This window comes from Eublepharis macularius, chromosome 11 (genome assembly GCF_028583425.1).
Source record: "Eublepharis macularius isolate TG4126 chromosome 11, MPM_Emac_v1.0, whole genome shotgun sequence".
Taxonomy (NCBI): Eukaryota; Metazoa; Chordata; class Lepidosauria; order Squamata; family Eublepharidae; genus Eublepharis; species Eublepharis macularius.
The window spans coordinates 43,949,777-43,968,409 of NC_072800.1; the positions used below are offsets into that span (position 1 = coordinate 43,949,777).

Consider the following 18,633-nt stretch of genomic DNA (forward strand, 5'->3'; position numbering starts at 1 on the left):
TGACATGCAGCGGTAATTGTCCCTTTACCTTCACAGCATGGACATAAACACCAGCAGGAGCCCCGACTGACCTGAAGCCAACAGTGCCATGGATATTGTCTGGAAACAACAACCAGGCATGAAAGGGGGGGGGAATGCTCTTTGCTACACACAACAAAGCCTTCCTGTGCCAAAGATCCTTTGTCCTGGGTGTCTTGCTACTTTGTCCCTTAGGAACTGCAGAGTATCACAAAAGTCTGTTGTGCAGCCCAGTTAAGATACACCTGTCTCTAAAAGGCTTTTTTCAATGTGCTTTATAAATCCAGGAACCTCTTCCCTCCATAAGGAACAGTTAAACCTTTCCCTGTCCGCCAGACTCCTATCTCTGTAAATGTTCGCATCTGCAAAATTTCCATGAGCATCAGAGAAAAAGGCAAAATATCATGCAACAATGAATTAAGTTTACAGCTGGCAGTTGTGGTGCATGCTCAGAAATACCACTTATTAGTTTAATTATACATTTATGGCTTTGCAATCTTTAATATCCACTATGCTTGCCTTAACATCTAGAGGCAAATCTTCTGAGGTCTGGGCAGATGCTGCTCCTGTGGTTCCTTCCAGGTCCCACGATCCTGGCAGGTTTTCAAGGCTTAGTGAACTGACTGCTCCCTGACTAAAACTACTACCTTCCTCGGATCTGCTGGGCAACACCAGGTGTAAAGATGTCTCTGATGAAGAGCACGCAGAAGATGACAGAGTGGCTGAAATAGACTGGAGAGGAGTCAATGTAGTGTCCGAATGTGGAGAGGTACAGCTGACAAACTGCAAATGATCTTTCTGGATGACGTGATAGTGGGAAGAGGAATAATCAAGGCCTGAAGTGTAATAAAATTCACCGTCTGTTGAATTTTGAATGTGGGATTCAGTTCTTTGTGGGCTACAACCTACTGAGGACGGATCCATTTTCCAAATGCCAGCTATTGTGTTGGAGTGGCAGAGTTGTGCTTTGGTGCAAGTAACATTTGGCTGATGTGAAGTCCAATTCATTCTAGTTTGTAAGTTTTCCCTATTAGGACTCATGGCTGTGCCATGTACTGCACAGAATTCTGGGGACTTCTGTGACATCAATAGGTTTTCCAGTAGATGTAGCACATTCTTCATATCCTTACTTAACTGAGAGACCTCTTGAGTCAAAGCAGTGACCTAGAATAGCCAGATTTAAAAAAAAAATCAGTCAACATTGAATGAATATACAAAAGGTCATCATTTTTTATTTCATCACATTTCACCTCTTCCCCCTCCCCCCCAAGTGAAAATCCACATTAATAACTTACAGCGAACTGTTCTTTTTTGTTAGTAAAGGCATCAGTTGTGAATTCGATGTACTGAAATGCATTTGTGAGGTTTTTCATTCAGTGACTGGGTGCTATGGAAGTGCCAACAAGGCATTCATGTTGCTTTTAATCATTTAATTAAACTAAACTCTCTGAAGTAACAGTTCTTCCAAGGGCATAAGACAATGGATGCTAAGAAACCACATTTACAATTTATTTACTTTGCGTACAGCTTAAAAGCAATCCCTAGAGATGCTCATTAATTTTTGAATAAAAAAATGGAACAAAAATCCCATTAATTTCATTTGTTAAGATGATGGTAACAACTGGGAATACAAATGAATGGATGCTATTTATTTCATTCCTTTAGAGAATCTGAAGAGTCTGAAGAAAGGGGAGGATTAGCAGATATGACTGATGTCGAAGTTTTACAACTGACATAGTCAAACAGAATGTATACCAGAAAAAATGGAAGTATTCTTCAAAATAGCAAGGATGAGAAATTCAAAATAAGCTCTGCGTGTATCATTGGTGAATAGCTGTAAAGATTAGGGATGCTGCAAATTTTGCTGCAAACACATTCAGCTGTTGAACTTACCATATTTGAAGGTGGCAATCAAATGTGAACCAATCACTTGGTCTGTTTGGTTCATTCTGAGCAGCCACAAATGCTTGCTTGAACCGTTTTGCATCAGGTTTCCCCAAAACTGTGCAAGTGCAAACATGCTGCCGATTCAAACTGATCAGTGGCCATTAGCTCCACTGAGGACTATGTAGATAAGCACCAAAGGGTTGGATTTTCTTGAAACATAGCTTTAATTGATGACTGATTTATATACATTGTGAATGATTTAAGGAATGATTTTACTGTCTATTTAAACAATTGCCTGCTCAGCAAAACACTTATGCAGCAACAATGGTGAGGGTAGTAGAACTCAATCAGGCTTTGTGAGAACACACATGCATGAGAAGCCAGTTGTGCTGTACCATATGGTTATTAAGGAATACAGTGAAACAACCTGCTGAACACTGACAAACTGATTAACAAACTATCGAACTCTTGGAAAATCAGGTTGCAACCAGCTAATTGAACATGAATTGAACAGGCACATGTTCAAGCATTCCTAACAGAGATAAGGACATATAAAAAAAATGAAAGCAACCAGTTGAGTGACTCTGTCTGCAGTCTCCAACTAACTTATGTTCATATACTCACAGAAAAATCAATGATAAATATGACAAAACCCAATGGCAAAACTTCCTTGCCTTACTGATTATAGCTTGCTAGCAGAAAAAGCAAATAAAGGTATCAAGTTAAACATGAGCTTTGCTTTGCTTCCAGTAGCAGCTATTTAATTTATTTTAGGCCAGATTACTGTGATGATGTTTGCAGAATTACTCATGCAGTTCATCAAAATGACGTTGGTAGAAGTAATCTCTAGGAAAGCGAGATGTGACTACACATTAGTTTTCAAAAGGATACATTTGCCAATTAGATTGAGAAAAGGATGAATGTGAAGTATTTGACTCTAAACAAAAAGCAGTCACCAGTTAACTGTTGTGACTTGTAAAGCTTAATTTGCTCATTAACAAAAATTCAGCATTTGCTGATTTCACAGACAGATAAAGAAAAGCAACTAGTTCACACAGGGCTTTTCGTTTATCTAGTGCAAATACAATGGATGTATAAGAAATGTGGCTGGCCAGGTGGGACTCAAAGTAGGGTTGCCAGGTCCCTCAAGTCTCCTAGTGGGAGACTGGGATGCTGGCTCTTACCTGGCGGCTGCTCCAGAGGGTCTGTCTGCATGCGTGCGCTCCCGGCATGCATGACGATGTCACTTCTGGGAGTGACGTCATCACGCAGGGTCAAAGGGCATGATGATGTCATGCATGCCAGGAAGGGACAGAGAGAGCCACCGCACCCTTGTCCCTGCTGGCACGGGCTGCTCAGGGGCAGTGGCGGCGGTCGCAGCAAGGGAGCAGGTTGCAGCAGCTGTGGCAGTGAGAGCGGCCTGCTCTTGCCACCGTTGCCTGCTCTCTCTCTGCCATTGCCCACTCTCATGGTGCAGGAGCATGCCCCCCACCGGGGGCACGCCACGCCACCCGGGGAGGGGGCACCCCAGGGAGCATGTCCCCCCACCGCCCAGGTGAGTGGATGTGGGGGGGAAAGGGATGGCAACCCTAACTCAAAGTGCCACATTGTGTGCACTCTGGAGATGAACAGTGTACACTTTAGGCTTACTATCCTTAAGGTAGGACCTAAAATTATCCCAGAATGTCAGAGGTTAATTCCCCTGGAGGAAAAGGCAGCTTCGGATGTCAGAATCTAAGGCATCACATCCCAGCTGAGCTCCCTCTTGTCCCCACAAATGCTACCTTTCCAACGCCCTCCCCTTCCCTCCAAATTTCCAAAAATTTCCCAAGCTGGATTCAGCAAACCTAGATCCTTTCCCCACCATTATCCCTCAGGGCTTCTTAAAAGCACCTGCAGGTTGATGGAACCTCTAGAGTAACATTCAGAGTTGAAGGCTGGACTGGAAAGGCAAAAAACTCTCTGTCTTTGGCTGTATTATTCCTAAAAATATCTCTAATATTATTTCACCTTCACCTCTGTTTCAGTGCTCTTCCATTTGCTTTTCTCTCTCCATACTTTTCTTTTAAATATTATCCTTCTTCCAGTTCAATGGACTTAAAATAAAACACCAACAATTCCAGCCCTAGTATTAATCTTTAATGCTTCCCAAATCACAAACTGTTCCATTGCACCAATATCCTTTCACTTTGATATATGAGATGTTATATCTTCATATTTTTATAGGCAGTTCATTACCCATCTTACAACATATTCAGTGGGTTCGTCAGTCATATTTTTATGAGACATTGGCTCTAAGCAGTTGTTATATCTGCCACCTTCTATATTACTATGCAGCCAATTGTGGTAGAAGTGCTCTCACTTTAGTAAAGAGATACACCGGATAACCCAGTCATTCATTTTTTCATTTGGCTAGTACTAAAGCCATACATTTATGGGCTATTTGGGAATATATGGTAATATATGGTAATATGGTATATTCAGGTAATATACCCTTTAGCCCATTATATTATTATATCTGAAAACCTCTGCTAGGTTGATTGTGGAAGCCTATATATGAATCATGTCTATTCTTAGCATCTTTTCCCTTATATTACCATTAAAATACTATGCAATGCTAGATCTCATCAGATCTCAGAAGCTAAGTAGGGTCAGCCCACATTAGTATTTGGATAGGATGCCACTAAGCAAGTCCAGAGTTGCTATGCAGGGCAGGCAATGGCAAACAACCTCTGAACATCTTTTGTCTTGAAAACGTTGTAGAGTTGCCACAGATCAGCTGCAACTTGATGGCTTTTTCCACTACCACTGTTACAGTGAAGATCAACAAGTATTGGGCATCATTTTGGGGAGTCTACATAGCTGGCTTAGCCTACTAATGCATAAACAGAAATATTATGATAATATTTGTCTATACAAAACTTAGAGGGAATTTGGCCTACCATTACCTTTTCCTGTAGATGGGCAAATGATGTTTATAACAAAGAATAGGTAGTTCACTTGGTTGCCAATCATCTGACTTTGTGGCCCCTTTCACATTTCCATTTTAATCCAGTTGTTACAGTTTTCTGCTCCAACTTTGTGTAAAGTAATATTGGGGTGGGTGGTGGTTTCAAAAAGCATTTACATCCATTTATGAATTGTATGTGAATCACTGTGGCCATTTCAAACAGCACCATTTTTTCTGACACTAGAAGTGGCTGCTCCCCCTCCCCCGGGCTACCAGACGTTTGCAATTTTTATTTAAAAAAATCAACACAAAAATACTGTTATAGCTCTATAGTATTATGACAGCTGCAGCGGGTTCTCTGAATTCCCAGGTTTAATATATAAAAAAAACCCCAAGTCTCTAGCCTGTTCCCTTGTGGAGATATAGGTCCGGGGTTGGGTAACCCAAGCACCCCAGACTGGCCCCAGCCCCCTGAAGGAATGCCGGCAGCAGGCACAGGAAGCCCTGGGAAAGGGGAGGCAGAAGCAGCCACTGGGAAGAGGAATAGGGTGTCAGAGGCAGCGACAGGGGGAGAGAAAGGGAAATCAGAGGGGGAAGCCAGACAGGGACAAAACGCCCAAACCCACCTAAAAGGGCAAAAGACTCACTGTCCTGGCCAGAGCTCTACAGAAGGGTTGGACATATGGGAAGCACCGGACCAAGCACGAGGGGAAAGCGGCATCCCCAGCCAGCAAAAGGAGGGGGAGAAATGAGCACCAGTCCTCACGAGCAAAGGCAGAGGAGGGCGCGATGCCTTGCTTGGAGGGGCCTGGCCAGCCCAGTCTTTCAGGGAGGATGGGGAGAGAAGGAGAAAGGGAAATGAGAAGGAGAAAGGGAAATGAGACATACCTGGGGGAACCCCAGCTGGGAGGCGTTCGCCTTCAGCCCCACACTGCCAGAGAGGTGAGAGCGGCCAGGTGGGAGTAATGGGAAGGAAGGAACACCTGGGGGCAGATACAGCTGGGCTGCATCAGACGAGCGCAGGAACCTGGGAGAAGGGGCGAGGATGGACTACCCTATAAAAGCTGACTCCGGAGAGTGTTCAGGGTGGGTTGTGTAGTGGAGGAGCGAGTGATGGAGTGGAGGAGCAAGAAGCAAGAGAGGGTGAAGATGTAAGTAGGAAGATTGACGGAGGAGAGGAAGGAGGAGGAGGTACACTGTAGAGATGGAGGTACACTGTAGAGATGCTAGGTTGAGAGGGCTTGCTGGTGGCTTGAGAGGGTGCATGCATGAGGTATACCTCCCCTCTTTCCACGAAGCAGAACCCCACATATTCCCTAGCAGCATCCAGGGACCACACCCAGGACGAAGCTTGGCAGCTGAAGTCCAGCTGCCGCCGCTGCCACCACAGCACCCCAAGGAAAACCTGACAATATATGCAATGGAAGGGGCTAAGAGTCTTATTTTTTTTTAATAAAAAAATGAAAGCTGGGAATTCAGAGAATCTATTACACCTATCATTATCATTACATCTTATCATCTATACCACTAATCTATATATGTTTTAAAAAAGAATGCACTGGAGCTGGGTAGGAAAATAAAAAGGCAGTGCTGTCACAAGCACTACAGACACTTCAAATAGTCATTCACAGCAAATGGGAAATGCACTGAAAACTTGAAAATGAGGAAAGCGTTTTTTTTAAAAAAAGGCTCAACCCCACATTGCAAATGGGATACAAGTGGCTTTGTCTGAAATGGTTAAAAAAAAAAACTGCTAGTAGCTGGCAGCCAAACTGGTTGTGTCTGAAATGGCACAAAAAATCCACTAGCGACCAGCAGCCAAAGCAGTTTAGAAAGGCTGTGTGACAAGGGGCTGTATATCCTTGCCTCCCATTGGACTATTATGTCACCTCTACAGGAACCTGCCTGAGATGGATTACGTAATAAAAGTTAAAAAAAAATTAAAATATATTAATTAAAATCCAGCATTAAAAAACCCAGCTCAGTATAAAAACAAACACCATAAAAACATACTGGGTAAAATCACTGATAACTTAAAATGACAGTTTCCAGACTAAAATGGCATTAAAAAACCAAACCCTTAGTTAAAACAGAAACATTTCCTGTATTATAAGATTGCTCCTGTTTCATCATTAACATTTGTGTTTGAATTTTTTCCCATTCTACTACAGTAGTTTTTCTTCTGTGGCAATTTATTGATTTCTTCCCAAAATGAGATCTGTGTAACAATTTTTAGATAAGCTATTGAAGTGCCATAACACAACTACTTTATGTGAAAGCAGTTATTTTCTCTTTCCCTTGATAACTTTTTAATCTCTGCTTGGAAGCATATTAGTGAAATGTGTTGCTTCTGACTAGTGACCCCTTTTCTTATTTTGTTTTTAAAATTAGAGTAAAATTGATTTACAAAACAAGGGCAATAGAACAACTAGAAACTGTGATCTCCAATGTCGATTGCATCAGGGCTGCTAAATTATCTGGAGATAAGCAGTCTAATGGCCAAGATTGCAGAGGATACAAAATTGCACAGGATGGTGAAAACCAAAGTGAATTGTGCTGAGCAAGAGGATCTTTACAAAGTGTGCAAATGAAATTCAATGCAGATAAGTTGGCCCTCCTGGCTGGCAGCACTGTGGCTTGGATAGGTGCCATGTTTGGAGCCCCAGAAGAAGGAAAGGCAGCTGGGTCCTTCCTGGGCATCCAGGGCTTTGCTGGGTGAATGGGGCAAAAGGCATATAAGCCTGCTCTGCTCTTCTCCAGCATGCAGTCGCCTTTGTTGCTTGGCCCACCCACCCTCCCTATAGCGATGCTGGATTAGCCGGTTGCTGTTTATAAGGACCAGGAAGGAATTTGTTCTCCTCTCCCAACTGGCATATAAGGAGAGGTGTTTTTTGCCTACTTTGCACTGCTAGATGAAGTTATGTAATTGGTATGGTGGTGCTGTAAATAGTTTGGGCATTGGGAGGTTAGGATGGGAAAATAAGCAGGCTGGTGACCCCCTAAGGCCCATTGCCATTGGTGGGGAATTGAGTCTGTCAGGAATAGAGATGGGCACAAACAGGAAAAAAAACGAACACAAAGTTCATTGTTCGTTGCCATCCACGAACAGGGATTCACGAACATTGACGGACATGACATGTTCACGAACATGTTCATAGTTGGAGGTTCATGGGAGCCAGAATGGCCCCCTTGGGACTTAGCTGAACTTGAGCTGGGGAAAGGAGTGTCCATGGGTCTCCCCCTTTCATGTCATTTTCTCTTCACAGTGACAAAAACTGGACTGTCTGCTGGAAGCTACTTTGAGGGGTTACAAACTGCCCTTCCCAATGTCCAATACCCACCAAATTTGCAGGGGACATAGTCCTCACTGTCCTCTGAAGACCCTCCAAGTTTCAGAGAGATTGGACCCTGGGAAAGCTATGATCCATGGGTCCCTCCCTTTCCTGTCATTTTCTTTTCACAGTGGAAAAAACTGGACTGTCTGCTGGAAGCTACTTTGAGGGGTTACAAGCCAGAAGGAAAGCCAAAAGGAGTTCAGACAGAGTTCAGACAGTCCATGCGTATGTTGCTAGGGGAATTGATTGAAAGGCGCCAGACTGTCTGGCTTTATGAAGGGCTGATGAACGCCACAAACAGGGCTTGGAACAAACACATGTTCACTGGGAATGGGGCCTCACGAACAGCTTGCTCGTGAACAGCGGATTGGGCTGTTCATGGCTTTTTTTTGTTCGTATTGCTGTTCGTGCCCATCTCTAGTCAGTAACAGCTAGTAGGCTTTACAGCTGCCAGTTGTGAGGGCAGACTGCTGTGTGGTTCCCCCTGTACAAGTAAGCCCCTGTACAAGTAAGCCCCTCCTGCTTTACAGCAAAGTGCTATAGGCTTGGAGAGGGGAACTATTTGCCTGGCTGCCAGGTACAGCCATGTGTTTGTATGGCTCACCCTGGGGCAGCAAGGGCTCACTCAGACAGATCAAAGCAGAGGCTGTGGATGGCTTGACTTGTACCGCTAGTTATATCCCTTGCTGTATTGCTGTATTGACAGTTCATGTTGAAATTAATAAACTGGCCCAATTTTATACCCAACCTTTGTGTCTGCCTTTTATTTTGACTGGAGGGGCAAGTGCAAGGTTATGAACACTGTAGCAAAACATCCTAACTCAATATATTTGTTGATGGGGTCTGAGCAGGCAGTTACTGGGGCAGAAGGAGATCTTGACATTGTAGTGGAAAGCTCCATGAAAATGTTGACTTGTGAGTAGAGATGGGCACGATCAGCATTATGATTTGAAAAACAAATGATAATGGCGTTCGCGCCATCGGGACCCAGCTAATCGGTGTTGTCCACGGCAACCGATCCAGCGGTCGGAGGTTTGCTTGTTCGGGGCTTGATCGGATCAATCGGTTTCTGTTCGGGATTGCAGACACTCAGGCGCCAGTAATCTATTCCAGGGGCAACAGAGCCAGGGGAATGCCTGAGCTGTGTTTGCCCTCCTTCTGTTGCCCTGGAAATGCGAATGGAAGCCCAGCTTTCCTTGATCAGCAGGGCTTCCTTCCAACCATGGAGCAGCCAGCAACGCATCACCATTTGGGAGAAGAGAGAGGAGGGAGGGCTTGGCTCTCCTGAGTTCTGCATCATTAGAGGCAGCTTTGATTTGGTGTCTTGTTTTGAAAAAGAAAGCATTGGTGCAGTTTCGGGCTTTAGGGGGGGGAATCGCAATACACGTCATTTAAAAAAATTTTTCGTGCATGTGTAGTAGCATTGCAACATTACTACATCCCTCCTCCTCTCAGGCTCAGTTCCAAGGTGAAGTCCCTGGAGGCAAGGTTAACACTGTGATATAGCAGCCTTGGAACCATCATTGTAATGACTGGGGCTGCAGTTCTGGCTTGGTCCTTCTTTCCCTTCTTGGTTGGTGGCAGACTCTTTTTATTCTTTGCAAGTATGATGCCTTGGTGCACTTTGTTCAGGGGCCTGTAAAATTGGACCCCTTGGCTCAATTTCCTTGAAACATGGGGGCTGGGGGGAGTAGGTTGCCAGTTTCTCTTAATCTCCTGGTGGTGAGGGACAGTCTGATTTGGGCCTCAAATGGGCTGATTCTTTAAGAATTGGCCGGGTGTGAAGCCCAGGAGCACTCATGGGGTCTGCATGATGATATCACTCCTGGAAGTGACATTGTCACGGCGTGCCTGGAGTGCACCCCAAGAGGCCCATCCCCATGCATTTTCCTCTTGCCCCCACCATGAACTGGCAACCATATGAGGGGAGGTCTTTAGTGGTGCAATTATGTTTATAAACAGCTGCACTAGACACTCTTTGACATCCCCAATTGAAAATAATGGTCCTGAACACAGGAACCTGAAAAAACACACAGAATTTGCATCCTGAACCAGTAGTAATGTTCTCCCCAGAAACAAGCAATCACAGTATTCCCCCCCCCCAAAGCCTGCACCCAAAATTATAATTAATTTTTCCCCGGTAAACACCCCTAGGAATTTGCCCATCATTAAAAATACAAGTTACTTAAAAAGAAAACCAAGCATGGCAGATTTCATTCATAACTGGTGGATCTGCAAAACAGCAAAAAATGTTTGGAATATGATACATAAAACCATTGTAGAAATTTGGAAGATTCTCGGCTCATAAAAAGTAGAAGTTTTTCTATGGAATAATACTAGAACCATCTCCAAAGTTCAGTGGGAATTGGTATATATATAAAACACACACACATATTACCATGCAAGGCATTAGAAAACTAAAATGTTACCTACTAAAAAGGAATGGCAGATAAAAATGTATGGTTTTAAAATTATAATTGTGTGTCTTTTTGCTGAAGAAAATAATAATAAAGCAAACAAAAATCAGGCTTGGTAGAATTTTTCCCATTCAACTCTGAACTCATTTAGTATAGTATGTATCTCATGCATTTTTATTTAGAAATAAATCCTACTCTGTTCAATGGGATTTACTTCCATATAAGTATGCATAGCATTTCAGCAAAAGTCACAATTCAACTGTGTTTACTTGGGTTTTGATGGGCCATCAAATCCTAGTTCAACGAAAAGGGTTCCTTTAGCCAATAAAAGCTTAATTGGACCAGTGTGATAATAAACAATGATGTACACATTGTAGAACTGCATTCTAAATCAAAAGACTTACCAAGTATTGGTGGTTACTTTAATTTTTCATCTCTTACCTCAATAAAATGGCTGATTCTATTTATTATTATTTATCTACATGGTGCAAAACCATGGAAAAATAAACTCTCCATACCTCATTATTAAGCCTGCTGATCTGCTGTTTTGTTTCTTCAGCTTTAATAACTAATACAGCAGCACCAACTTCAGTTTCTGTAAGACATTACACAATGGCAGATGAAGAGAATTAGTGTCTTTGGTCATTTCAACTGGTTCCAGGTTATATTACTGCTTATAAAATTAGCATCTCAAATCGAGAGGACAAGAAGCTACATTCACTCAGCAAAACCAACAAATGATTCACTTACTGATAAATCAGCACTCATTGCATGACAACTGTGCATATTACAATACATTATTGCTCCATCATATGGTGATCAATTTTTACTTCATACACTTCATAGCAGAGAAAAAATGTAACTGGATGTGAAACAGATGAGATTTGCCAGCAGTACTGCGTACTGTGCAGCTGTAATGTGCATTGCAGTTGCCACACAGACACATGAACCCACCCTTCAATGAGTATGGGTACAACTTCCCCAGGGAATTGTATTGGTGAAGGAGAGGTATCAAAACTGCATCATAAAAGAGATAGAATGACACTGGTCTTTTCAGCAAACTGTACATTTCCTGCTGTGGAAACAGAGTACTGAATCCACTGGCAAGTTTCTACATATACTTTGTATTAGGTTAACTGTAAAATTTCATTCAGTGCTCTTTGGTCCTTCTGTATCGTGATTGTCTGTGGCAAAAGCAATTGGATTTTTTAAAAAAATCCCTTAAGAAATCACTTAACATTTGTTACTCAGCAGGAGTCTTGTACTAAATGAAAGCCTTATCCTTTGGCTCTTTGTGTGTATATAGAATGCCTATTAAAAACAACTTCTAGGGAGATTATTAATTATTTTTAAGATCTGGGGAGCAATGAAATCCCCCCTGAGTACTGACCTGTGACATAATTTATTTCATTTAACTAAAATATTTGACTTCCTTAAACTATGATTTTACTATATCAACTAATTACTATGTTTAATATTGTTTCAAATATTTTCCCACTGACTTAATGTTTTCATATCTATATGCACATGGTCCACCATCACAATAGGGTTGAATCCAAACATTTTTAACAACTCTTTAATTTTCCTTCTTCCTTGACGAGCTTCCAGATTACCACTAGTTTTGGAGTCTTTCTCAGAAGAGGAGTAAATACTTATAAATCATACAAATATCAAAAGTTGTAATCCAGAAAAAGTAACTAAGCATTACTTGGAAGGCACCAATCAACACTGCTTCCAAGAGACCAAACTTCAAACACTCATTCCCATTGGCAAAGCCAACATGACATGCTTAAGGTTTATTTGATTGTATAGGAGTTACATTTACTTTGTCATAATACTAATTGAGTATCTGACAGTATTTGAACACATTTGTGGATTGGATTGTATGTATTGTATATTGGATTAATTTCTTATAATAATACACACACAACATTGGATAAGAATGAATTTCACTGTATTGTAATTATTTTTGTGTTTAGTGACCTTTATCTCTGCTTATTTTTTTTTGTAGTTGACTGACTAAGAAACAGGCATAGTAGTTTGGTTTCTTTGGCTGATGGTTGACAGATACCCCTCCACAAAAAAATTGGTAACAATTGTTCTATGTTTCTCCCCCCCCCCACTCTTTCTCCATCTTCTTTAAGGACCCGGATGATGTTAGAAATGTCAGTCCAGTCACATCTAAGGCTTTCTTTCTCAGTATGTGGTACACAAAAGGCTGCCTTCTCCAAAAGGTGCATTATGAATCATTTGTAAGATAGTTAAATATAGCACTAACCCCCAATGGTAGGAGATGCTCTGGAATCCTGTCTGAGTTGTTCAGAGCTGAAGTCAAACGTCTGGCTCCCCTCATTATTGTTACCATCCTCTGTTCCATCCACAATCCTATTTTAAAAGGAATATAATCTTGTGATATTTATACAGAAACGACACTTCATTGTCCTTGTGCATTGTCAAATACATACCATATTCTTAAGCAATACTAATATTAATAAATTAATTTTAGTTCTAAGATTAAAATTAGTAAATTCTGTTCTTTGAACAAAAACTATACATTTTTTAAAAAGGTAGTTTAAAGTCTGGGCTATGTCTTTAGAATTAAGCACTTCTGCCATTCAACCAATTTGAGACTGGGGTGTGAGATTTGGGTTTCCAATTTGGGATAAATACCCAAATCGGACCCAATTTGTAAAGATCCAGAATTTCTGAATTGGGCCCAGCATGCTGGCCCTGATTCAGAAATGCCAAATCAAAGCTTCCTGAAGCAATTCGGATTTCTTAGGGAAGCTTTGGGGTGCTTTCAAACCCTTTAAACTTCAGCTGGCAGGCGGGGGGATCCCCCCACCTGCCAGCTGAAGCGCAGGAAGCCCCAGTGCTGCTTATTTCTCCTCCTCCCATTGGGGGGAAATAAGCTGTGGGGCAGGTAGTTTCAGTGTGCTCCAAATCTTCACAGAGCATACCAAAGGGGGGCAGTAAGCAGTTTCTGAAGTTGCTTTGAAATCGCTTATTTCCGATTCTTTTTCCCCACTTCAGAAATTCTGAAGCAGGAAAACCAAACCTTTCTGTCCCTGCACACTCCTATTTGAGACTAATCAATTATGTTATTAGATATGTAGGTAAGAAGAGTGAATTCTTTTTACTTATTCAAGTATTATCTATGTCATTAATTTGTTTCCTCCCATAGCCTATTTAGATGCTCAGGCTGGCTTATAATGCTATTAAAATGAGACCAACTGCCTCCTCAACAATACTGTTTTATTGCAGTGTAGGGAATTTATTGTAATGCCAGCAATAGGCCCATAATTAACTCTAAACAATCATTTCTTTTATCAGACCACATGTAAATCAACATTTAATTATAATTGCCAACATCCAGGCGGGGCCTGGAGACCTCCCAGAATTACAACTGATCTCCAGACAATGGAGAACAGGTCTCCTGGGAGAAAATGGCTGCTTTGGAAGGTTCATTCTATGGTATTATACCCCACTGAGGTCCCTCCCCTCCCCAGACTCCACCCCCAGCCTCCAGGAATTCCCCAACCTGGAGTTGTCAATCCTTCATTTAATTCATAATAAATAGATTTCCACCAGTATTGCTCTCCTCATCCGTGATCATTACACAAAAACTGTGAAAACCTACACAGAGTTACACCCTTATATGGGTTTAGAATTGTAAAAAAGCTGGCCCCTGTGCTAATCATGATGCAGCAAAATAACACAGAAAGCAAGACAGGGGTTTCCCCACATAACTGAGGGATTCTCCAAGTACGCAGAAATAGGTGAATTCTTAAATTAATCCAAAGAAAAAGAAATTCATACTCCAAACAGTCTGATGTGCTCTGAATATAATCCAGGAAGCTCACTGTGATCATGATAGTATCGAGACAGTTTTGCACGTCCTGCTTTATTGCCAACTATATGCAGACTTGCGTCTTAAATATTTAGAAGCAGAATTAGTTAATATGAGGGGCTTCCCGGATTCTCTAAAGGTCTTTCACCTTCTGAATAACACCCTGCCTAAAACCACTGAGAATGTAGCAATGTTTCTCTATATGGCTATAAAATTCCATTAGGAGTGGTTCCAGAAGTAACTCTGTTTTTCTATGTTTCTTGTATTGTGAATATTGTGCCAACTGATGCCAATAAACGTTTTAACTGAACTGGACAGGAAGCTCAGAATGTTGAGAACATTTAAGACAGTTGAAGGAAATTAAGGGGTGTATGTGTGGATTAATCTGTTTATAGAATCCTGGAGAGCAGGGATGTCAGCCTCCAGATAGACCCCTGGTGATCTCCCAGGATTACAATTGATTTCCAGACTATAGAGATCAACTCCTCTGGATGAAATGCCAACTTCAGAGGGTGGACCTTATGGTGTTATGCAGCTGAGGTGCCTCCCCACCCCAAACCCCGCCCTACACAGGCTCCACCGCCAAATCTTCAGGAATTTCCCTACCTGGAATAAACAAACTTTCTGGAGGGAGACATTTTAGAACTGGTGGGGATTTCCTTACTGTTCTTCCACTCGAGATTTCTTATGTGCTCTCAACTTGCATAGCTGATCATGAAAATACTTGCAATGAAGGTACTTAGAAGACATGAAAGACACATTCTACAATCTTGTTCAAGTTCTCAGAAGCTTTTCAAGGACAAACGCATTACAAGTGGTAAGGAAAATACAAGCTGTGATATATGCATATTCACAAACAAGAAAAATTATCCTCTAGTAGTGGAATGTTTCTGGAATGTTTGTTTCTAGAAATAAAATAGTCTTTAAATTGCCACCAGGATCTGTATGAAAGCTTCATGGAGAAAGAAAGAAAAAAAACATGAGTGCTAGAAGTCTTTGCCCGTGTTGTCAGATTTAATTTTCTCCTTCTCATTCTTTTGAGTATGAAAAAATATGAAGATGGACCATAACAACTCCCTAAACAAGAGAGAATTTAGGTGCCCTAAAATGTGAAGCAATAGAACTACTTCAGTGGAAACCACGAGGATGGGAAATCGTTCTATCCTGTTTTGAACTGAATGTGCCTTTTACTGCTCTATAGGCTGGGGCTGAATGGATAAATTTATGTGTGGACAAAAGAAGTGGAAGATTAATGTGTATATGAAAAACACAAACAAAAATAATTTTCACCTTAGAGCAAAAGACCATAATTGAGAGTTTTACTTCACTCAGCACAAATACATATATACCGTTCCTCAATGAACCTCAAGAAAACTGCAGGTGTTGACTGGTTAACCCTTCATATAGCACAGTGGTTAAGAGGTTCTGTTGCGAATCAGCACTCTTCTGGTTTGAATATTGTGAGACTCTGAGTCAAACCACATGAGACAAAATACACTTGAATTACACTCGAATTACAAAATACTCTCGAATTACCCATGTAATTCGAGCGTATTTTGTCTCGTATGGTGAGACCCTCTATCTAATAGCTAAATGACAGGTGACAAGGATGATCAATTACCAGTTCTCTAGATGTGGATAATGGAAAAAAAGAAAAATAAAAAGCAGCCAGCAGGGTGGCAATATGGGCTGAAGCTTCAGCCCCCCCACACAAGGCTGCTTTGAGCCCAGGGAAGGAAAACAAACAGAAATCTGTACATTCCTTTTTAAAAAAATGCTTGGGGCTTAAAGGAGCATGGGTGGGACATTTCTGTTTGAGAGAATGAGAGAAAAGCGTTTTGGCCCTAATCCATATCATCTCACCCTTGACTGCTTTTTGCAACTGAATTACACATCTGGGGATGTGATCATGGGTCCCCTGTGTCACATGTAGTTTGACTCTCAATTTTAGCTCAGTCATGCCTAAACTTGATCAGAAGAGTTCAGGAATAACAAAACTGCTTTGTTGTCAGGGCACTGTGCCCCATGGGCTAGCTCAGGGACTGTACTGGCATCTTAGGAAGCCGCCTTTAGAGACGTTTGCACACTTTCTTTTAGTATTCTGGACTTGGAGGAAAAATAGATTAATTTTCTAGGAAGTAGCCGTTAATACAGTGTGTGGGTGGGTGAGGTGGGGGATACATACACTTTTTCATACATAAGTGAAAATGGAACTGAATTTCTATCTTAACACAAGTAAGGAATGCTTTCCAGCTGGATCTCATTGGGTTGTCAACCTCCAGGTAGGGAGGTTGACAACCCAATTATAATTATGACATTATACCCCACCAAAGTCCCTCCTCTTGCCAAACCCTGCCCTCCCCAGGCTGTACATCCCAAATCTCTAGGAAGATGTTGGCAATTCCATCTTCCAAGTGGATTTTATATAGGTTCAAGTCAAAAAACTATGGTGCACATTGCAGCCTGGAACCCCTGGGAGCATTGGGGAGAAGGGCAGGGACAGGCTCTCTGGCATCATGCCAACAAACAGTTGCCAACCTCTAGGTGGTGGCTGGAGATCTCCTGGAACTACAACTGATCCCTAGGCAACAGAAATCAGTTCCCCTGGAGTAAATGGCTACTTTGGAGGATAGGCTTTATAGCATTATACCCTGCTCCTCCCCAAACCTTGCCCTCCCTTTTCTCCACCCCTCCTCCCAAATTTTCAGGAATTTCCCAACCCAGAGCTGGCAACCCTATGCCAATATGAGATATCTCTTCTGGCAAAAACTGGAAGTAATATCATGACGTTGGAGGATACTCTAGGATTTGCCAAAAAAATTAGAGGTTTTAGAAAATCCTAGAGCACTCTCTAACACACATGTCATAACATCATTTCCAGCTTTTTGCTGGAAGAGATGTCACATGCTGGTGTGATGCTGGAGCTCCTCCCCCCAATTTGTCAAACAATTCCACAGAGCACACCGTGGTAGGCCCTCATCCTGTTCCTGTACAGTCTAGCACTGGGGAATCCAGGCCTACATGCCTAGGCAAAGCATCAATGTCGTTGTTTCTGCCCCCTCTTCCTCTGTGTGGGTTTGGGAGCAACAAATCATCCTTGACCTCTCCCCATCCCTCTTTTAAAACAGCATAACAAACCATATATGCACCATAAGGTTACCCAAATTCCTGTGAGATTCTTTAATTTTGCAACAGTTTGGCTATTGTTTTGGTTATCTGAGGAACCACGCTAATCATGAGGTAGGCAAACTCTCCTGAAATTCCTTTCTCTCACAACTGTGGGAAGCCCTGTAAGGTCCATGTGGCTTGGCATACAGGGATGTGGAGAAAATAAACAGGATAAACAGGCTCAAGGTCCTATGCTACAATGAGGCGATAGGTGGAGTTGAAAGGTGGGACAGGAAGATGGTTGTCACTTCCCCAAACTTGTGGAGCTGGCCCTGCATAGATTTATGTTGTTTGGTGACATATTGGTTTCAGAAAGGGGTAGGTTTACTAAAACAGGATAGCCCTGTGTCAAACAAGGTGAATGGTCCCCATCTTTACCTAGGGCTTAGGTCTTGAGGAACATTGCTGCTGAGTGATGTGAAGTGGAGCTTGAGGTTCTTCTCTCTCTTTTTGGAATAATAATGGAGTTCAGTTTCATGCTTGGTTCTTGTGGAGTTTGCGCTGCAAACTCGGATAGGGGAATGAAAGGGCACAGTTCCTGAAGCCAACTGTTTCAAGTTTATCCCAAGATAGCTTTTATTGCTTCCTGACTTCTTCTGCTGGGAGGAAGTTGTGCTTCTTGTGTGAACTGGAGTAGCTGCTTCCTCATCTCCTACTTCTTCCTCATCTTCCTCATCCTCCACAATTGATGGAAGCTTTTTGTTTATGCTGCCATTCCCTTTGGAATCTACCTAAAATAGTGGGAAAATCCATATTATTATAACAATTGAAAGCTGTTCATTGTGTGGGCATACAGCCCGATTTGATATATAATTACTTTCATCAAACCAAAAAACCCATCATTTTGCAGCTTCTTTTTAAAAATCAGTTCCATTATGTACCTATGAAACAAGCCCTATGTGCAGTAAAGTTCATGCAATCATATTTTGTTACCTAGAAATATTGCTTAATTTTAGTTCTGCCAGAGCTATACACTCTTTAATAGACCACTATGCTCTCTAATACATT

The 18,633-nt window shown here is 41.9% G+C and overlaps 1 protein-coding gene across 1 annotated transcript in view; it reads right to left on the reverse strand.

The window, feature by feature from the left end:
- Positions 1-492: 492 nt before the first annotated feature.
- Positions 493-18,633, reverse strand: part of KCNH8 (potassium voltage-gated channel subfamily H member 8) — a 270,322-nt gene continuing 252,181 nt past the window's right edge. Inside the window, exons 13-16 of the mRNA XM_054991452.1 lie at positions 18,004-18,356; positions 12,886-12,992; positions 11,126-11,202; positions 493-1,182 (exon numbers count right to left, since the gene is read on the reverse strand). Coding sequence (XP_054847427.1) covers positions 493-1,182; positions 11,126-11,202; positions 12,886-12,992; positions 18,004-18,356 — 1,227 coding nt within the window. The remainder of the gene's footprint in view (positions 1,183-11,125; positions 11,203-12,885; positions 12,993-18,003; positions 18,357-18,633) is intronic.